This window comes from Eriocheir sinensis, chromosome 49 (assembly GCF_024679095.1).
Source record: "Eriocheir sinensis breed Jianghai 21 chromosome 49, ASM2467909v1, whole genome shotgun sequence".
In the NCBI taxonomy this organism is placed as follows: domain Eukaryota; kingdom Metazoa; phylum Arthropoda; class Malacostraca; order Decapoda; family Varunidae; genus Eriocheir; species Eriocheir sinensis.
The window spans coordinates 11,759,862-11,781,611 of record NC_066557.1 but is presented as its reverse complement, the minus strand read 5'-3'; the positions used below and the strand labels follow the sequence as shown (position 1 = coordinate 11,781,611).

Here is a 21,750-nt window from a genome sequence, read left to right as displayed (position 1 = left end):
CCCAACTGCCAACCAACTGCCAACCAACTGCCAACCCAACTGCCAATCAACTGCCAACCCAACTGCCAACCAACTGCCAACCAACTGCCAACCCAACTGCCAACCAACTGCCAATCAACTGCCAACCAACTGCCAACCAACTGCCAACCAACTGCCAACCCAACTGCCAATCAACTGCCAACCCAACTGCCAACCAACTGCCAACCAACTGCCAACCCAACTGCCAACCAACTGCCAACCAACTGCCAACCCAACTGCCAATCAACTGCCAACCCAACTGCCAACCAACTGCCAACCAACTGCCAACCAACTGCCAACCCAACTGCCAATCAACTGCCAATCAACTGCCAACCAACTGCCAACCAACTGCCACAACCAACTGCCAACCAACTGCCAACCAACTGCCAACCCAACTGCCAACCAACTGCCAATCAACTGCCAACCAACTGCCAACCCAACTGCCAACCAACTGCCAACCCAACTGCCAACCAACTGCCAACCCAACTGCCAACCCAACTGCCAACCAACTGCCAACCCAACTGCCAACCAACTGCCAACCAACTGCCAACCCAACTGCCAACCAACTGCCAACCCAACTGCCAACCCAACTGCCAACCCAACTGCCAACCAACTGCCACTCAACTGCCAACCAACTGCCAACCAACTGCCAATCAACTGCCAACCAACTGCCAACCAACTGCCAATCAACTGCCAACCAACTGCCAACCAACTGCCAACCCAACTGCCAACCCAACTGCCAACCAACTGCCAACCCAACTGCCAATCAACTGCCAACCAACTGCCAACCCAACTGCCAATCAACTGCCAACCCAACTGCCAACCAACTGCCAACCAACTGCCAACCCAACTGCCAACCAACTGCCAACCCAACTGCCAACCCAACTGCCAACCCAACTGCCAACCAACTGCCAACCAACTGCCAACCAACTGCCAACCAACTGCCAACCAACTGCCAACCAACTGCCAACCAACTGCCAACCAACTGCCAACCCAACTGCCAACCAACTGCCAATCAACTGCCAACCCAACTGCCAACCCAACTGCCAATCAACTGCCAACCAACTGCCAACCCAACTGCCAATCAACTGCCAACCAACTGCCAACCAACTGCCAACCCAACTGCCAACCCAACTGCCAATCAACTGCCAACCCAACTGCCAACCAACTGCCAATCAACTGCCAACCCAACTGCCAATCAACTGCCAACCAACTGCCAACCCAACTGCCAACCAACTGCCAACCCAACTGCCAACCAACTGCCAACCAACTGCCAACCAACTGCCAACCCAACTGCCAACCAACTGCCAACCAACTGCCAACCCAACTGCCAACCAACTGCCAACCAACTGCCAACCAACTGCCAACCCAATGTCCAACCAACTGCCAACCAACTGCCAATCAACTGCCAACCCAACTGCCAACCCAACTGCCAACCAACTGCCAACCAACTGCCAACCCAACTGCCAACCAACTGCCAACCAACTGCCAACCCAACTGCCAACCAACTGCCAACCAACTGCCAACCCAACTGCCAACCAACTGCCAACCAACTGCCAACCCAACTGCCAACCAACTGCCAACCAACTGCCAACCCAACTGCCAACCAACTGCCAACCCAACTGCCAACCAACTGCCAACCCAACTGCCAACCAACTGCCAACCAACTGCCAACCCAACTGCCAACCCAACTGCCAACCAACTGCCAACCAACTGCCAACCCAACTGCCAACCAACTGCCAACCAACTGCCAACCAACTGCCAACCCAACTGCCAACCAACTGCCAATCAACTGCCAACCCAACTGCCAACCAACTGCCAACCCAACTGCCAACCAACTGCCAACCAACTGCCAACCCAACTGCCAACCCAACTGCCAACCAACTGCCAACCAACTGCCAACCAACTGCCAACCCAACTGCCAACCCAACTGCCAATCAACTGCCAACCCAACTGCCAACCCAACTGCCAACCAACTGCCAACCAACTGCCAACCAACTGCCAACCAACTGCCAATCAACTGCCAACCCAACTGCCAATCAACTGCCAACCCAACTGCCAACCAACTGCCAACCAACTGCCAACCCAACTGCCAACCAACTGCCAACCAACTGCCAACCCAACTGCCAATCAACTGCCAACCAACTGCCAACCAACTGCCAATCAACTGCCAACCAACTGCCAACCCAACTGCCAATCAACTGCCAACCAACTGCCAACCAACTGCCAACCAACTGCCAACCCAACTGCCAACCAACTGCCAACCAACTGCCAACCCAACTGCCAACCAACTGCCAACCAACTGCCAACCCAACTGCCAACCAACTGCCAACCCAACTGCCAACCAACTGCCAACCAACTGCCAACCCAACTGCCAAGCAACTGCCAACCAACTGCCAACCCAACTGCCAACCAACTGCCAATCAACTGCCAACCCAACTGCCAATCAACTGCCAACCCAACTGCCAACCAACTGCCAATCAACTGCCAACCAACTGCCAACCCAACTGCCAATCAACTGCCAACCAACTGCCAACCAACTGCCAACCAACTGCCAACCAACTGCCAACCCAACTGCCAACCAACTGCCAACCAACTGCCAACCAACTGCCAACCCAACTGCCAACCAACTGCCAACCCAACTGCCAATCAACTGCCAACCCAACTGCCAACCAACTGCCAACCAACTGCCAATCAACTGCCAACCCAACTGCCAACCAACTGCCAACCAACTGCCAACCCAACTGCCAACCAACTGCCAACCAACTGCCAACCAACTGCCAACCAACTGCCAACCCAACTGCCAACCAACTGCCAACCAACTGCCAACCCAACTGCCAACCAACTGCCAACCAACTGCCAACCAACTGCCAACCCAACTGCCAATCAACTGCCAACCAACTGCCAACCAACTGCCAACCAACTGCCAACCCAACTGCCAATCAACTGCCAACCAACTGCCAACCCAACTGCCAACCAACTGCCAACCCAACTGCCAATCAACTGCCAACCCAACTGCCAACCAACTGCCAACCCAACTGCCAATCAACTGCCAACCAACTGCCAACCCAACTGCCAACCAACTGCCAACCCAACTGCCAACCAACTGCCAACCCAACTGCCAACCCACGGCCCACCCACCGGCCAACCAACTGCAAACCAACTGCCAACCAACTGCCAACCAACTGCCAACCCAACTGCCAACCCAACTGCCAACCAACTGCCAACCAACTGCCAACCAACTGCCAACCCAACTGCCAACCCAACTGCCAACCCAACTGCCAACCAACTGCCAACCCAACTGCCAACCAACTGCCAACCAACTGCCAACCAACTGCCAACCAACTGCCAACCAACTGCCAATCAACTGCCAACCAACTGCCAACCAACTGCCAACCAACTGCCAACCCAACTGCCAACCAACTGCCAACCAACTGCCAACCAACTGCCAACCAACTGCCAACCAACTGCCAATCAACTGCCAACCCAACTGCCAACCCAACTGCCAACCAACTGCCAATCAACTGCCAACCCAACTGCCAACCAACTGCCAACCAACTGCCAACCAACTGCCAACCCAACTGCCAACCAACTGCCAACCCAACTGCCAACCAACTGCCAACCAACTGCCAACCAACTGCCAACCCAACTGCCAACCAACTGCCAACCAACTGCCAGCAACTGCCAACCAACTGCCAACCAGCAACCAACTGCCAACCAACTGCCAACCAACTGCCAACCAACTGCCAGCAACTGCCAACTGCCAACCAACTGCCAACCCAACTGCCAACCAACTGCCAACCAACTGCCAGCCCAACTGCCAACTGCCAAACCAACTGCCAACCAACTGCCAACCAATTGCCAACCAACTGCCAACCCAACTGCCAACCAACTGCCAACCAACTGCCAGCAACTGCCAACCAACGGCCAACCCAACTGCCAACCCAACTGCAAATCAACTGCAAATCAACTGCCAACCAAATGCCAACCCAACTGCCAATCAACTGCCAACCAACTGCCAACCCAACTGCCAACCAACTGCCAACCAACTGCCAACCAACTGCCAACCAACTGCCAACCCAACTGCCAGCAACTGCCAACCAACTGCCAACCAACTGCCAGCAACGCCAACTGCCAACCCAACTGCCAACCAACTGCCAACCAACTGCCAACCAACTGCCAACCAACTGCCAACCAACTGCCAGCCCAACTGCCAACCAACTGCCAATCAACTGCCAACCCAACTGCCAACCAACTGCCAACCAACTGCCAACCCAACTGCCAACCAACTGCCAACCAACAGCCAACCCAACTGCCAATCAACAGCCAACCAACTGCCAGCAACCAACTGCCAACCAACTGCCAACCAACTGCCAGCAACTGCCAACCAACTGCCAACCAACTGCCAACCCAACTGCCAACTGCCAAACAACTGCCAACCACATGCCAACCAAATGCCAACCAACCGCCAAACCAACTGCCAACCAACTGCCAACCAACTGCCAACCCAACTGCCAACCAACTGCCAACCCAACTGCCAGCAACTGCCAACCAACTGCCAACCCAACTGCCAACCAACTGCCAACCCAACTGCCAACCAACTGCCAACTGCCAACCAACTGCCAACCAACTGCCAGCAACTGCCAACCAACTGCCAACCAACTGCCAACCAACTGCCAACCAACTGCCAACCAACTGCCAACCAACTGCCAATCAACTGCCAACCCAACTGCCAACCAACTGCCAACCCAACTGCCAACCAACTGCCAACCCAACTGCCAACCAACTGCCAACCAACTGCCAAACAACTGCCACCCAACTGCCAACCAACTGCCAAGCAACTGCCAACCAACTGCCAACCAACTGCCAACCCAACTGCCAACCAACTGCCAGCAACTGCCAACCAACTGCCAACCAACTGCCAACCAACTGCCAACCAACTGCCAACCAACTGCCAACCAACTGCCAACCCAACTGCCAACCAACTGCCAACCAACTGCCAACCCAACTGCCAACCAACTGCCAATCAACTGCCAACCAACTGCCAACCAACTGCCAACCAACTGCCAACCAACTGCCAACCAACTGCCAACCAACTGCCAATCAACTGCCAACCAACTGCCAACCAACTGCCAACCAACTGCCAACCAACTGCCAACCAACTGTAAACCAACTGCCAACCAACTGTAAACCAACTGCCAACCAACTGCCAACCAACTGCCAACCAACTGTAAACCAACTGCCAACCAACTGCCAACCAACTGCCAACCCAACTGCCAACCAACTGCCAACCAACTGCCAACCAACTGCCAACCCAACTGCCAATCAACTGCCAACCCAACTGCCAACCAACTGCCAACCAACTGCCAACCAACTGCCAATCAACTGCCAATCAACTGCCAACCCAACTGCCAACCAACTGCCAACCCAACTGCCAACCAACTGCCAACCCAACTGCCAACCAACTGCCAACCAACTGCCAACCAACTGCCAACCAACTGCCAACCCAACTGCCAACCAACTGCCAACCAACTGCCAACCAACTGCCAACCAACTGCCAACCAACTGCCAACCAACTGCCAACCAACTGCCAACCAACTGCCAACCCAACTGCCAACCAACTGCCACCAACTGCCAACCAACTGCCAACCAACTACCACCAACTGCCAACCAACTGCCAACCAACTGCCAACCAACTACCACCAACTGCCAACCAACTGCCAACCAACTGCCAACCAACTGCCAACCAACTGCCAACCAACTGCCAACCAACTGCCAACCAACTGCCAACCAACTGCCAACCAACTACCGAACCCCCCACTCACCCAGCCTGAGGTTTGCGGCGCAGTAGTCACACTTGAAGCACTGCCGGTGGAAGAACTTCCCCTCCGCGCTGAGCCGCTCCACCAAGTACACACGGTTGCCGCAGAAGTGACACAGGTCGGACCCAGAGGACGGCAGCGGAACCATGGGCCGGGAGGGCTGCTGTGGGGGGGGAGGGGGATGGGGAGAGGGAGAGAGGGAGAGGGGAGGTAAGTAAAGCATGGTGATGGTGGCAGTAGTAGTAGTAGTAGTAGTAACAGTAATAGTGAAGATGACAGGGGTGATGATGGCTTGGAACTTGTTTGACTTGTTCTGATCCTTCCTTAACCCTTTCTAACCCTCTCATCACCTTCGTAACCTTTTCCATATCTTTCTCACTTCTTCTGACCCCTTCACAGTGAGTAAGGGGAGTGGCGGTGGTGGTGGTAATGAACATAAGAACATAAGAACATTGGAGTCTGTAAGAGGCCGGTAGGACTGTACAAGGCAGCTCCTTTGAACTTAAGCTCCCGTGTATCTAACCCCACCTAATATCGCTGGTAGTAGTAATAGTGATTCTGACCTCTTCAAGCCCTTTCACATCCTCTTCAACACCTGTTTTACTCCTTCACACCTTCCTAACTGCTTCCTAACCTCTTCACAACCCATTCTCACCCTCTCACCTGTTTGGGCACCAGCACCTTCTCTGGCTCCTTCTTCTCCAGCTTAGAGGAGAGCTGTGAGGCCAGATTGGAGACCTTGTTGTTCCCCCTCAGGCCCGTCTCCAGCGTTGAGCCTTCCCTCAGCTTCATCTCCAGCCTCTTCAGCGAGGAGTCAATGTCCCGGTACTTGGCGATGGTCTCCTCGTCCTCACCGTTCTCCCTTAGCCTCCTCTCGATGTTGTGGAACTGGGGAGGAAGGGAGAGGGAGGGAAAGTTAGTTAACCCCTTGGATGTGGATTCCCTACAAGAAGACATCACCAAGCTACAGGAATGGAGCAAAAAGTGGCTGCTATAATTCAATGAAGAAAAATGTAAAGTCCTGCACCTTGGGAGGGGAAATCCAGCATACCAATACCACATGGGAAACACTCCACTATCCACCACAGAGGCAGAGAAAGACCTGGGAGTGTATGTTACTAGGCTACCAATACCACATGGGAAACACTCCACTATCCACCACAGAGGCAGAGAAAGACCTGGGAGTGTATGTTACCAGGGTACCAGTGAAGGCCAAATCCGTGCCAATCGTAGCGGACAGGTTAATGTTTGGGATCAGTGTGTAACCTTAGTTCTTTCTGTTCTTTCTTGATTAGAGTTTTTGATAAGTTTGTTGAAGGGAGTAGAGGACCTGGAAACAGTGCTCGGAAGGGAAAGACTCCGATGGTTTGGACATATAAAGAGAGCAGGGGAGGATACACTGCTGGGAGTTGTGAAGAGATTAGAGGTAAAAGGAAGGAGACCAGTTGGTAGACCTAGGAGAGCATGGAGAAGGTGTATACAGGAAGACTTGGCATTGATGGGATTGGATGAACATCGGGCGGAAGACAGAGTAGAATGGAGGAGAGCCATAAAGCGTCCAGCCGCTCAGGTAGAGTGAAAACGGACATTAAAGGAAAAGATTATGATGATAAGTTTGTTGACAGAGTGAGATGTTGTATAGTCTTTTCTTGTCTAGGCATATATACACTTGCTTGAACAGGTATCAGAATTTATTTACAAACTCAAGGTTCTCTCTTAAATATATATAATGTCAAAAGTAATGATAGGTAAAGAGATCAAGAGGGAATGTGCCGGTAAGTCTTAATTTGTTGTTGGAGCGGCGGGCTTTTTTTTTAATACTTTTTTATAGCCCTTGAGCCGTCTCCTTTGTTGAAAAAAATAAAATAAATAAATAAAATAAATAAATTGTTAGAGCGATGAGTAGCGGGCTTTTTTTCTACTCTTTTTGTTGTCCTTGAACCGTCTCCTTTGTTGTAAATAATTAAAAAATAATAAATAAATAAATAAATAAAAGTTACCCCCAAAAGTCGGCAACCCCACCATGCCCTCGGCCGCCCGCTACTTCACACAGGAAACAAAACTCTCGCTAAACCAGACATCCCGCCCACCTTGTCGTCATAGTTGTCGCGGTTCCACTTGGGGACCTTCTCCTTGCCGGCCGACACCTCCATCCCGAACTTGCTCTCCTGCATCTTCTTCTCGATGGCTGCAAGGTTCCAGTCGGACTTCTCAATCTTGCCGATCGCCCGCAGCAGGTCCTGAGGAGGGAGAGACTTGCTATCATACAAACCGAGGCTTCCTTTATTGATTTACACCGAGAATTACCATCTGTCGTGTGTGGGGCCGTTAACTTTACGTAACTATAACTCCATATTTTACTCAATACACACCTTTGGCTTCCTGTCGGCAGAGCTGGTGTTGGTCTTGGCACTGAACTTTGCCTCCAGATCCTTCACCTTGTCGTTGAAATCCTCGGATTGATCCACGTGGGCCTTCCTGATGGGGTCCTCCTCCAGGCTCCGGTCCTGCGGGTGGGAGAGGGGAGGTTAGGGGAGGCTGTGGGGGTGGTGAGCATTCTCCGTGGTGAAGCAGATGAGATAAAAGAGATTGCCGTTAAGGTAATGCAAAATTGGAATGCTTGATGAGAAAGATCAATGCTTTTAAACGGTGGACATAAGTGTTCATGCTGTCTATAATAAACAAAAAAGATATATGATATAATAGAGATTTCTCAGTTCGAGTTTGAATCCCGAATGAGAATTTATCAGAAAAAGATAAATGCTCCTGACCAGATGAATTTTCTTGTGCTTTGAGAAGTGAAAAATCCGCCACAACCAATTTTTAATACATCGCCAATCCGTAAAATGGGATGAGCGACAAAAACACAAATTAAAACACTGATAAAAACTAAGGAGCAATACTTGTAACTCAATGAAGAGAAATACAAGAAATGATTAGTAAATGAAAACAACAAACTGATACATTAATAAAAATTCAAAACAACACCAAAACCTAACAACAGAGAAGTGTATCGTCTCGTAAGTGTTTCTCCGGCCACACCTGTTAACGATACACCTGTTACACACGCCACACACCTGAGGACAGAACTACTACAGCGCTGTTAATAGTACACAGGTGAGCACACAGGTTAATTATTATTCCTCCTTCCTACAACACATATGAGAGACAGGTGTTGCAGTTTTACAAGTCAATTGGTCGCAACACACTTTCGCTTTCGAGCTGCAAAAACCTGTTCAAAATCTACACAATAATAGATGAAAAGAGAAGGAAAAAAATAGAACTCTCGGGAAAATTAACAAAAAAATAAAGATGATAAAGAAAAGGAAAGAAAAAACACATATCGTAAAGGAACGCAAATGTCAACAACACTACAGAAAAAAAAAATAAATAAAAAAAAAAAAAAAAATCCAGCTACAAAACAAAAACAAGACAAACAAACAAACAAATCAACAAATCAACAACAACAACAACAAAATAACACAAACTAAATAATAATAATAATAATAATAATAATAATAATAATAATAATAAAAAAATGACAATATTTGAAAAAACAACGCATGTTAGTTTTTCTCGGCAGACCACACCAAAACCAGCCCAACCCTGCCCCAAACCAAGCCCAACCTAACCCTAAAACAGCCCAAACATAGCCCAATCTAGCCCAGGATAAGATAGGGCAGGCCAGGCAAGATTAGGGCTGAGAAGGCTGAGGGCAGGCTAGGCTAGGGAAGGTTCAGGGCTGAGATAGGGTCTGGGTAGGTTAAGGAAGGCTACAAAGACCAGACCAGCCCAAAACCTAGCCCTCCAAACAGCCCAACCAAGCCTAATCCAGCCCAAAACCAGGTCAGGGCAAAATTAGGACTGACACTAGGGCTGAGGTCAGGTCGGGCTTGGGCTGAGAAGGCTTACGGTAGGTAGGTAGGTCAGTCAGTGTAGGCTACAAGACCAGCCTAACTCAGCCCAAGACCAGGCAAAATTTGGGCTGAGAAGGGCAATTTTAGGTCAGTACAGGTCACGGCAGGCAGGTCAGTTCAGGGCAGGCCACTCTCTTACAGGCCGGTGGTTCAGCTTTCGCTCCAGCTCATCGGCCTTCTCCTTCATGGTCTTGCTGGCCTGCTTGCGGTACTCTGTGATCCCTGAGTCCTGGTCCCGCTTGTAGGACGGCTCGATGATGGGGTTGAGGCCGTTCCCCCCGCACTGTAGCATTTGCATGGAACGGATGAAGCGGACTTTTTCCAGCTCCCGACGCTCCCGCTGCTTCCGTAGATATTCCGTGCGGTTGAGCTGGATCTCGTCGCGTCGCTGGAGGGCCTCTTCTTCCTCCTGGGTGGGTGTGTGGGTGGGTGAAGAAGGGGGAGAGGGGAGAGAGAGGGTGTGTGTTTGTGGATAGGGAAGGAGGTTGTGAGAGAAGGGAGAGAGAGATGGTGTGTGTTTGTGGATAGGGAAGGAGGTTGAGAGAGAAGGGAGAGAGAGATGGTGTGTGTTTGTGGATAGGGAAGGAGATTGAGAGAGAAGGGAGAGAGAGAGGGTGTGTGTGTGTGTGTGTGTAGGGAAGGAGGTTGAGGAGGTGTGAGGATATAAAGGAGAGAGAGAAAGGAAGGGTCAGGAGGGAAAAGGGGAGAAAGTGCATGGATGAAAAGGGAAAAAAAGAGAGTTTGAATGTATGAATGAATGAGAGGGTGTGTGGATGTAAGGGAGGAGAGAGAGGAAGGTTGGGGAAAAAAGAGAGCGTTTGAATGACAGGGAGACAGGGTGTGGATGGAAGGAAAAGAGGAAAGGGAAGGAGGCTGAGTGGGTTAATATTTTCTCTCACTGAACAAAAACGACCAAGAAATTAAAGGTCATCAAAGAGAGCTCCATAAAATTCAACTCCACAATAATGAGAAGTATGATGACCTGAAAAATAAGGTCCAGGAAAAAAAGAACTTGAAAAAAACATGAAAATCGAGGGTTAATCTTTTCTCTCAGTGAATGAAAACGACCAAGAAATTAAAGGTCATCAAAGAGAGCTCCATAAAAATCAACTCCACAATAATGAGAAGTAGGATGACCTGAAAAAATAGTCCTGGAAAAAAAAAAGTCCCCCCAAAAATAACAAAATCGAGGGAGAAAATCCACAAAAAAGTCTGAGATCTTCCACACGAGACCCAAGTCCACCTGTGACCTGAAATTGAGCCCTGTGACCCGACGTTGTACCCGGTGACCTGGACGTACCTGTGGAGACATGACCCTGTCGCTCCTCCTCTTCTTGGTCTTCTTGAGAGTGTCACCCTTCCGGTCCGCCGCCGCCCCTGCAGAGCCTCCCTCCTCTATCACCCGACAGGTCAGCCGCCCGTCACTGGTAGGGGGAGGAGGAGGGGAGGGAATGTTTATCTCTTGTTGGAACCTTTTTTGAGCTTCTATAACAATTGTACTTCGAATCTGCCGCTCGTAAAGTCAATCTCTCTCTCTCTCTCTTCTATAGCAATTAAACTTTGAAACTACTGCTCATAAAGTCAATCTCTCTCTCTCTCTCTCTCTCTCTCTCTCTCTCTCTCTCTCTCTCTCACATATATGGGTACTTCTGCATTCCTTTTGTCTGTCTCCTTCTGTTATACTTTCTCTGTCTCCCTACTGCTCCCCTTTCTCTATCTCTTGCTCTCAAACACTTTCTCTCTCTCTCTCTCTCTCTCTCTCTCTCTCTCTCTCTCTCTCTCTCTCTCTCTCTCTCTCTCTCTCTCTCTCTCTCTCTCTCTCTCTCTCTCTCTCTCTCTCTCTCTCTCTCTCTCTCTCTCTCTGCACCACCTCATCCTTTTCTCCTCTCTTCTCCCTCTTCTTCTCAATCTCCCCTGTCCTTCCCTCTCTTTCCTCCCCTTTCCCTCTCTCTCTCTCCCTTCACATGACCTCCCACACTCTCTCACCTCCATCCTTCCCTCTCTTTCTCTCCTTTCCCTCTCCTTCTCTCCCTTCACACCCTCTCACCCCTCTCACCTCCTGTCCTGTCCTCTCCTTTCCCCCTCTCCTTCTCTCCCTTCACACCACCTCACCCCTCTCACCTCCTGTCCTGTCCTCTCCTTTCCCTCCTTCTCTCCCTTCACACCACTCCTCATCCCTCTCACCTCCTGTCCTGTCCTCTCCTTTCCCTCTCCTTCTCTCCCTTCACACCCTCTCACCCCTCTCACCTCCTGTCCTGTCCTCTCCTTTCCCTCCTTCTCTCCCTTCACACCACCTCTCATCCCTCTCACCTCCAGTCCTGTCCTTCTCTCCTTCCCTCTCCTTCTCTCCCTTCACACTCCTCACCCTCTCTCCCTGTTCTGTACTCTACTTTCCCTCCTTCTCTCCCTTCACACCCTCTCACCCCTCTCACCTCCAGTCCTGTACTCTCCTTTCCCTCTCTCTCTCTCTTCACACCCTCTCACCCCTCTCACCTCCTGTCCTGTCCTCTCCTTTCCCTCCTTCTCTCCCTTCACACCACTCCTCACCCCTCTCACCTCCTGTCCTGTCCTCTCCTTTCCCTCTCCTTCTCTCCCTTCACACCACCTCTCACCCCTCTCACCTCCTGTCCTGTCCTCTCCTTTCCCTCTCCTTCTCTCCCTTCACACCACCTCTCATCCCTCTCACCTCCAGTCCTGTCCTTCTCTCCTTCACACCACTCCTCATCCCTCTCACCTCCTGTCCTGTCCTCTCCTTTCCCTCCTTCTCTCCCTTCACACCCTCTCACCCCTCTCACCTCCTGCCTCCTGACCTGTCCTGTGTGAGCCTCTTCCTGCCTGCTAGCGTTGTCTGGGCCACACTTGTCTTGTTGGTGAGGTTCTTGAGGATGTTGACATGCGGGGTGGCGGTGGTGGAGGTGGAACCGAGGCCGTGTGGTTGTCTCCTGGTGACCCCGCGGAGCTCGTTTTCCTCCACTTCCATCTCTCCTACGTCCTGTGAGTGGGTGGAGGGGTGGATGAGTAAGTGGAGTGTGTGTGTGTGTGTGTGTGTGTGATGAAAAACTGAGGTTGCGTTTTTTTGTTTTTTTGTTGTGATTTGTTTTGTTTCTCTCTCTCTCTCTCTCTCTCTCTCTCTCTCTCTCTCTCTCTCTCTCTCTCTCTCTCTCATACCTTCTTTTACATTCCCTTTATCTTTCTCCTTTCTACTTTCCTCTATTTTCTTCCCCCTTCTCTTTCTCTCTTTCAAACACTCTCTCCCTCTCTTTCTTTCAAACTCTCTCTCTCGCTTTCTCTTTTCTCTCTCTCTCTCTCAAACACTCGCACTCTTTTCTTGCTCTCACATACATATTCTCTCTCTTTCTCACTCTCTCTATCAACCCCCACCCCCCCTCTTCCTCCCTCCCTCTCTCTCTCTCCCATCCCACTCACCATCTTTGGGTACTTGAAGTGGGGAATCTCTCCTCGGAAGACGTCATAGATTTGCGAAAGGTAGGAGATCATTGTAAGCTTGTCAGGCACATCGCACTCAGCCATCTCCGCCCCCGTCATCACCTGCGTGGATAACGAGGGGAGGTTAACAACGACACAGGTGTTGAAGTATATTATATGACTTTACAAAAAAAAAAGTTTGAAGCATAAATAATGAATAACAACACACATGAAATAAGATATGAGGCAAATATTAGTAGAGGTAACAAGCAGAGCATAAATTATCAGTCAACCAACAAGGAAAAGATAAACTCATTAGTGGGATAACAATACAAATAACAAAAAAGAAATCATATATGTAAAAAAAAAACACAATCCAATCCCTCTCCTAAGGTTTCTTCCCCCCTCCCTCAGCACCCCAGGGTACACTCACCGGGGGGATGCCAAAGTCGCGCTCCAGGATGTCGTAAGCGAGTTGGTTGTTTTGAGCAATGTCCTCGGGCCTCAGGGAGTCAAAATCCATGAGGTCCGGCCGGTAGCGGTGGATGATGGCACACAGCACACGGCCGTCCTGGGGGGGAGGGGGTGACGGATGAGTGGGGTGGTAGTAGTAGTAGTAGTAGTAGTTATAGTAGTAGTGGTAGTAGTAGGAACATAAGTAGGAGGAGGAAGAGAACGAAGAGGGGTAATAGTAAATAAGGAAATAAAAACATAAGTATGCAATTGTAGTAGTAGAAGTAGTAGTAGTAGTAGTAGTAGTAGTAGTAGTAGTAGTAGTAATAGTAGTAGTGGTAGTAGTAGGAACAGAAGTAGGAGGAGGAAGAGAACGAAGAGGAGTAATAGTAAATAAGGAAATAAAAACATAAGTATGCAATTGTAGTAGTAGTAGTAGTAGTAGTAGTAGTAGTAGTAGTAGTAATAGTAGTGGTTGTAGTAGGAACAGAAGTAGGAGGAGGAAGAGAACGAAGAGGGGTAATAGTAAATAAGGAAATAAAAACATAAGTATGCAATTGTAGTAGTAGTAGTAGTAGTAGTAGTAGTAGTAGTAGTAGTAGTAATAGTAGTGGTAGTAGTAGGAACATAAGTAGGAGGAGGAAGAGAACGAAGAGGGGTAATAGTAAATGAGGAAATAAAAACATAAGTATGCAATTGTAGTAGTAGAAGTAGTAGTAGTAGTAGTAATAGTAGTAGTGGTAGTAGTAGGAACAGAAGTAGGAGGAGGAAGAGAACGAAGAGGGGTAATAGTAAATAAGGAAATAAAAACATAAGTATGCAATTGTAGTAGTAGAAGTAGTAGAAGTAGTAGTAGTAGTAGTAGTAGTAGTAGTATTTTTTCAGTAAAGGAGGAAGTTAAAGGGTAAAGCAGGAACAAGGAAAAATAATCCAGAGAAAAATACACACACAAAAAAAAGGAAAAGTAGGAAAGGAATGAAATTAAAACGTGATTGCTTGATGAGTTAGCTAATAAATGGATAAAGAAATAAATAACTCCTTAAAGACTGGAAAGTAACAACATTTCCACTCCAAAATCTAAACGAAAAATACCCGAACATAAAAAGAATATGTAACAAAGCAAGCCATCCTTCCGAATCTGACCTCCTGATTCTTTTCTTTAGGAGCAGAGATCACTTAAATTATTGCTTTTTGACAAATTATTGCCTTTTGACATGGTGTATAATTTCGTTAGCGGGCTTTTTTTAATTATTGTTTTTTTTGTGTGCCCTTGAGCTGCCTCCTTTGTTGTAAAAAAATAAAAACAAAAAAATAAAAATAAATAAAATAAATAAAAATACTGAAAAACACATATCCATAACCAACACTAACAAACACCCGGAATTAACAAACCAGCAACAAAAAATAAAAAAAACAAGCTCATCATCTTTGCCTCATCAAAAATAAATTAACACTCATCTTTGCCTCATCAAGAAAAAGCCACTACATAACTCTTTTCTGCCTATTAAAAACAATCTAATCCTCTATCAAAGCAATCTAAACCTCTCCTGAGCCTCCTCCACACCCACCTTGAAGGACGCTGCCATGTTCTCCACCCGCACGGAGTCGTAGAGAGCCACCTGCTTCTTGCACCAGACCAGCAGGGTGTCGGGGTGGATGAAGGAGTCTGAGGGCAGGAGGGGAGAGACGGGAAGAGAGGAAATGGTTTAGTTAGTTGTTTTCTTATATAATGGTCTGTTGATATCTATGGACTTTAAAACTTATATTCACACTAAGGGCACTAAGGCTGTTCAGGTGTGCTCGGCTATGTTATGTTATGTTACCTGTTGCTGCCCAGTCATTAGCGTAAGGAGAGAAGAAAAAGATTGATTACTCCAGATAGAATGAGATGAAATAACACATACACACACACACACACACACACACACACACACACACACACACACACACACACACACACACACAGCAAAAAATGGCAAACCTTATAGATCCACACACACCCAAAAAAGAAAAAAAAAAATAACTAAACCCTTCCTTTTCCCTCCCTCATTCTCTCTTCCCTTCCCCTCCCCCCTCACCTCTCCTCTTCCTCTTCTTGGGCAGGTCGTCGGCAGGCTGTGCGTTGGCCAGGTGTGGGTTGGTCAGCTCCTCCAGGTGTGCGGGGTTGTCCGTGTCGAAGAGGGTGCGCACCTGGAAGGGCAGCACCACGCGGAGGTTGATGGTGGGGTACCTCGACGATGGGTCCAGCATGTAGGACAGGTGGTCTGGGGGGAGGAGAGAAGGGAATGAAAGGGGTGAGAAAGAGATGATGTGATGGGGAGAGGTGCTGTGAGAGGGGTGAGGCTGAGGTGAGAGGGGTGAAGCTGGGAGAGGAGGTGATGTGAGAGGGGAGAGATGGAGAGGGAGATCGTGTGAGAAGTGAGGCTAAGAGAAGATGGATATAGCCGAGATGAAGAGAAATGATATTGAGATAAAGAGGAAAGGTAGAGAGAAGAGATAAAGAAAGGGGGAAGAAGATGGGTGACTCTGAGATCAGGGGGTAAATTACAATGGAGCAAAGTAAAGAAAGAAGAGAGAAGTGGTTTAGGTGATAGACATATGAGGGGAAGGCACATAGACAAAAACAAGAGAGAAATGAAACACAGACAGGCATGATGAAAGGGCACAAGGAATTAAGAACAAGAAAGAAATGAAATGCAAAGACAGGCATGAAGAGATACAAAGACGAAAGACAGTAAACACAATCCAACCCCATTACCGACCTTTGCTTAAGTTCTCCGGCGTGGTCTGGGCCAGGAGTCTGTACACACTCTCCCTCTCCGCCAGGACCTCCAGCGGCGACATCTTCCCGGAGGCCATGGAGCGCATCATCCACGCCGCGTCGAAGCAGCCCAGGAAGCCTCGAGCACACCCGGATCCCGTGGGCCAGAAGGGCTGTGGGGGGGAAGGGGACGGGAGGATGAAGGACTGAGCTCATGATTTATATTTTACGGCAAAGAATTACTAAGCTTGAGAGAGCAATAAAGGCTAACCAAAGGCCAGAAGGGCTGCAGGGATAAATAATAAAAGGAAAGCTGAGCACCAAGTCATTAACCTGTTAATCATTAATTGACAAAGTTTACTTTTTGATAATGATTTAACTTTAAAGTTAGCTTTGAAAAAAATTATTGGACTAATTAACTTGTTACATTATTACTTAATTTTTGTTAAGTTTGCTAACCCAAATATTTCATCAATAAACAAAAAAAAAGTTTATATTTGTTACAAATGAGTATTTAACCAACTGTTAGGTCTTGCTTCCTTGCCCTACAAGAACACAAGGGAGGCATAAACCTCAAACCATGCCCTCCACACAGATATTCAGACTCCCTTACAGAAATAAACTATAAGTATACTGATGAATGGTTTATCACACGCTGAGGGAAGGTGTGACATGTTTTGGTGCACAGCACACACAGTGGGTGCACTGACATATCACTTTTTTACACTTAAGGAAGAGCTTCAAGGTGAAACAAAAGATTAAAAACCCTGTAATACATTGCTCCCTCCCTCACTGCTCTCTCCAGAATCCCTCATTCTTTGTCTCACCCCCTGACCCCCCTCACCTCCAGCAGTGTGTCCCCCACCAGGCCGGTCAGCAGCTTGTGGCCATTGCGCTCCCACATCTTACAGGCGTTCTCCGCGGCGAACATGGAGGTGAAGTCAAACATGGCCACGTCAGGCTTGCCGTAGTGGTTGACGGCGAAGTCCAGGTGCGGCAGCTGGTAGTTGGTGGAGAAGTCGGCGGCCTCGCGCGCGTAGTCCAGCAACGCCGCACGGTCCACGTTCGACGAGTGAAGCAGCTCCTGGGTGTCTGCCAAGTCCTGGGGGAGGGAAAAAGAAGGTGATGGATGGGGGAAACAGGAGGTGGTGTGCTGATGAAAGTAAATGAAATAAAATAGATAAATAAATAAACAAAATAAAATGATGCTACACTGATCTGATGCAAGGAAAACAGTGATTGTGTAATGTTAAGATGTGAAGCAATGAAGTAATTTGTAGTTAAAAAGGCTTGTTAAAGAGATGATTGATTGTGGAAAAGTAGGAGATAAATGATGACTGAAAAATGACTAATGACTAAAAAAATATCACATACTTAATCAAATGTTCAAATGGTAACAAAAAAACATCGACCAAAGCTTCATCAAATATTATAATGGTTATGGATATCCGAATCTACAAAAAAAAAAAAAAAAAAAAAAAAAAAACATTATCCTGAACTTAGCAAAATCCTCTACTGGTTAAAAACATCACACTAGAGTTAACCCAAGCCTGTTATGGTGTATGGAGGTAACAAGCTCTCACCCATAACTTCATCAAATATTACAATGGTTACAAATCTACAACAAAAAACATTATCCTGAACTTAGCAAAATCCTCTACTGGTTAAAAACATCACACTAGAGTTAACCCAAGCCTGTTATGATGTATGGAGGTGACAAGCTCTCACCCATAACTTCATCAAATATTACAATGGTTACAAATCAACAAATCTACAAAAAAAAACATTATCCTGAGCTTAGCAAAATCCTCTACTGGTTAAAAACATCACACTAGAGTTAACCCAAGCCTGTTATGATGTATGGAGGTAACAAGTTCTCACCCATAACTTCATCAAATATTACAATGGTTACAAATCTACAAAAACCATTATCCTGAACTTAGCAAAATCCTCTACCGGTTAAAAACATCACAGTAGAGTTAACCCAAGCCTGTTATGGTGTATGGAGGTGACAAGCTCTCACCCATAACTTCATCAAATATTACAATGGTTACAAATCTACAAATCTACAAAACCCATTATCCTGAACTTAGCAAAATCCTCTACCGGTTAAAAACATCACACTAGAGTTAACCCAAGCCTGTTATGATGTATGGAGGTGACAAGCTCTCACCCGCAAAATGACTCCCTTGTCGATGAGTGATTGCTTCTTCGCTGTCATGACAAAGTAGTGCGTCTCGTCCTTGTAGTAGACAATGTTTTCCAGGTCAATGCCCGTCGCCGCGTACAGCTCCTTGAAGAACTTTTGGTTGAAGATGAAAGCCACGCCACTGATCTCCTGCAGGGGGGAAAGGCCGAGGGAAGGGGTGGTTAATTAAGTAGGACTCTCTCTCTCTCTCTCTCTCTCTCTTTTTTTTTTTTTCTCCTTTTCTTATTTCTCGTTTTTCCTGTTCTCTTCTCTCCTCACCTCTGTTCTCTTTTCTCTTTTCCTTTCCTCTTTTCTCCTTTTTCTTTTTCTCTTCTCTCCTCTGTTCTCTTTTCTCCTTTGCTCTCCTCTTTTCCTTTCCTCTTTTCTCCTCTCCTTTCTCATTTTTCCTCTTCTTTTCTCTCCTCTGTTCTCTCTTCTCCTTTACTCTCCTTTTCTCTCCTCTTTTCTTCTCTCCTTTCACATTTTTCCTGTTCTCTTCTTTCCTCACCTCTGTTCTCTCTTCTCCTTTACTCTCCTCTTTACCCTTCCTCTCCTGTTCTTTCCTCATTTCTCCTCTCCCTTCCTTTCCTCCCTTCTTCATTCCTCTTCTCTCCTCTAAAACCCCAAACCCCCAAAACAAACTCTACCATTCCTTTACCTTACTTTACCATCCCTCTCCCCTCTCACTCCATGCCTCCTCCCTCTCCTCTCCTCTCCTTTCCTTTCCTCCCTTCCTCTCAAACCCCAAAACAAACTCTACCATTCCCTTACCTTACTTTACCAACCCTCTTCCCTCCCACTCAATGCCTCCTCCCTCTAAACTCCTCTCCTTTCCTCTCCCCCTCCCCTCTCTCCCCCCACACTCACCTGCACTCTGGCCTCTGCCTCGGAGCGCTTGTTGATGAAGTTAGCGGTGATGGCGATGGCCAGCTTGCCGCGGAACTCCTTGCGCTTGAAGCCTGGTAGCGTGTTGCGTTTCCCGTCCGCCCCGAAGAGGGTGTCAAACTCATACTGGTTGGCGGGGTGGTCGGCGGGGGACAGACGCGCCCTCCACCCTATCTCTGTGGGGGGGACGGGGGTGATGGTACAGTGGGTAGTTGTGGGGAGTGTTTTTCTTTTCTTTTTTCAACTTTTCTTTAACTTACTGTAATCTTGTTTTTATCCCTCCTGCTTTATATTCTATTTCTAGTTTCCTCTTGTATTTCCAGTTTTCCTTCATGATTTTCCCAACTATTTTCTTATTCCTACTGTATTCCAAGTTTACTCTCCTCCTCCTCCTCTTCCTTCTCAAGCCCTATTCTATTTTTGGCCTTCCTTTCACTGTTTTCCTTCATGATTTTCCCGACTATTTTCTCATTCCTACTGTATTCCAAGTTTACTCTCCTTCTCCTCCTCTTCCTTCTCAAGCCCTATTCTATATTTGGCCTTCCTTTCACTGTTTTCCTTCATGATTTTCCCGAATATTTTCTCATTCCTACTGCATTCCAAGTTTACTCTCCTCCTCCTCCTCTTCCTTCTCAAGCCCTATTCTATATTTGGCCTTCCTTTCACTGCTTTCCTTCATGATTTTCCTGACTATTTTCTCATTCCTACTGTATTCCAAGTTTACTCTCCTCCTCCTCCTCCTCCTTCTCAAGCCCTATTCTATATTTGGCCTTCCTTTCACTGTTTTCCTTCATGATTTTCCTGACTATTTTCTCATTCCTACTGCATTCCAAGTTTACTCTCCTCCTCTTCCTCCTCCTTCTCAAGCCCTATTCTATATTTGACCTTCCTTTCACTGTTTTCCTTCATGATTTTCCCGAATATTTTCTCATTCCTACTGCATTCCAAGTTTACTCTCCTCCTCCTCCTCCTCCTCCTCCTTCTCAAGCCCTATTCTATTTTTGGCCTTCCTTTCACTGTTTTCCTTCATGATTTTCCTGACTATTTTCTCATTCCTACTGCATTCCAAGTTTACTCTCCTCCTCTTCCTCCTCCTTCTCAAGCCCTATTCTATATTTGACCTTCCTTTCACTGTTTTCCTTCATGATTTTCCCGAATATTTTCTCATTCCTACTGCATTCCAAGTTTACTCTCCTCCTCCTCCTCCTCCTTCTCAAGCCCTATTCTATATTTGGCCTTCCTTTCACTGTTTTCCTTCATGATTTTCCTGACTATTTTCTCATTCCTACTGCATTCCAAGTTTACTCTCCTCCTCCTCCTCCTCTTCCTTCTCAAGCCCTATTCTATATTTGGCCTTCCTTTCACTGTTTTCCTTCATGATTTTCCTGACTATTTTCTCATTCCTACTGTATTCCTAGTTTACTCTACTCCTCCTCCTCCTCCTTCTCAAGCCCTATTCTATTTTTGGCCTTCCTTTCACTGTTTTCCTTCATGATTTTCCCAACTATTTTCTCATTCCTACTGTATTCCAAGTTTACTCTCCTCCTCCTCCTCTTCCTTCTCAAGCCCTATTCTATATTTGGCCTTCCTTTCACTGTTTTCCTTCTCCTTACTGTAACTTTCATTAATCCTATTGTATTCCTGTTTTATTCCTTGCCTTCCTATTGTATTTATTATTCTTTCTTTCACTATATTCCTGTTTTTACTCTTTCTATATTTCTACATTACTCTTCTCCTCCTCCTCCTTCTCCTCCTCCTCCCCCTGCCAGTACTCACTCTCCTCCTGGTTGGCCGGGGGCTCCACCAGCTCCTCGAAGGACACGCCCTCGAACACCTCCACCCCCAGGAGCAGCGCCACCTTCAGGAGGATGCACTGCAGCTGACGGATACCTGCAGGAGGGAAAGGATGACGTTAAAGATAAAAATATATAGATAAATAAATAAAATGGTCATAAAAAGCTAATAAAAACCAGCTTAAGTGTTTAAGTTTTATTGAACTCCGAGGTTAAGAGTTTGAATACCTGAAGAAGGATTAATGAAAAATAAAATAAATAAAACTCCACTCTCCCACTCCCTTCACTGTCCCTACCTCTGAATACCTCAAAAACACCACTTCTCTTCCACTCCTTCATCCACTCAAACCCTTTCAAAACTCCATTCAATCCCATCCTTTTCCTTCCCTCATCTCTCACTCCCTGAAACCTTCCCAAAACTCATTCAATTCCACCTTCCACTCTCAGAATCCCTCTCACTCACTCACTCACTACCCCTCCCTCCCCC

General features: G+C 47.4%; 1 protein-coding gene across 25 annotated transcripts in view; it reads right to left on the bottom strand.

Annotated features, from left to right (window-relative positions):
* The window catches only part of LOC126981936 (F-actin-monooxygenase MICAL3-like), a 105,042-nt gene that overhangs the window by 56,110 nt on the left and 27,182 nt on the right, over window positions 1-21,750 (bottom strand). For 20 of the 25 annotated variants that reach the window (XM_050833620.1, XM_050833622.1, XM_050833627.1 and 17 more), the window contains exons 6-21: window positions 21,247-21,360; window positions 19,453-19,646; window positions 18,571-18,735; window positions 17,242-17,499; window positions 16,399-16,570; window positions 15,715-15,900; window positions 15,205-15,302; window positions 13,617-13,754; window positions 13,184-13,306; window positions 12,553-12,749; window positions 11,058-11,181; window positions 9,897-10,166; window positions 8,213-8,347; window positions 7,931-8,080; window positions 6,504-6,728; window positions 5,844-6,003 (exon numbers count right to left, since the gene is read on the bottom strand). In XM_050833620.1, coding sequence (XP_050689577.1) covers window positions 5,844-6,003; window positions 6,504-6,728; window positions 7,931-8,080; window positions 8,213-8,347; window positions 9,897-10,166; window positions 11,058-11,181; window positions 12,553-12,749; window positions 13,184-13,306; window positions 13,617-13,754; window positions 15,205-15,302; window positions 15,715-15,900; window positions 16,399-16,570; window positions 17,242-17,499; window positions 18,571-18,735; window positions 19,453-19,646; window positions 21,247-21,360 — 2,709 coding nt within the window. The remainder of the gene's footprint in view (window positions 1-5,843; window positions 6,004-6,503; window positions 6,729-7,930; window positions 8,081-8,212; window positions 8,348-9,896; window positions 10,167-11,057; window positions 11,182-12,552; window positions 12,750-13,183; window positions 13,307-13,616; window positions 13,755-15,204; window positions 15,303-15,714; window positions 15,901-16,398; window positions 16,571-17,241; window positions 17,500-18,570; window positions 18,736-19,452; window positions 19,647-21,246; window positions 21,361-21,750) is intronic. The other 5 variants (XM_050833638.1, XM_050833639.1, XM_050833641.1 and 2 more) reach the window with 5 other exon arrangements.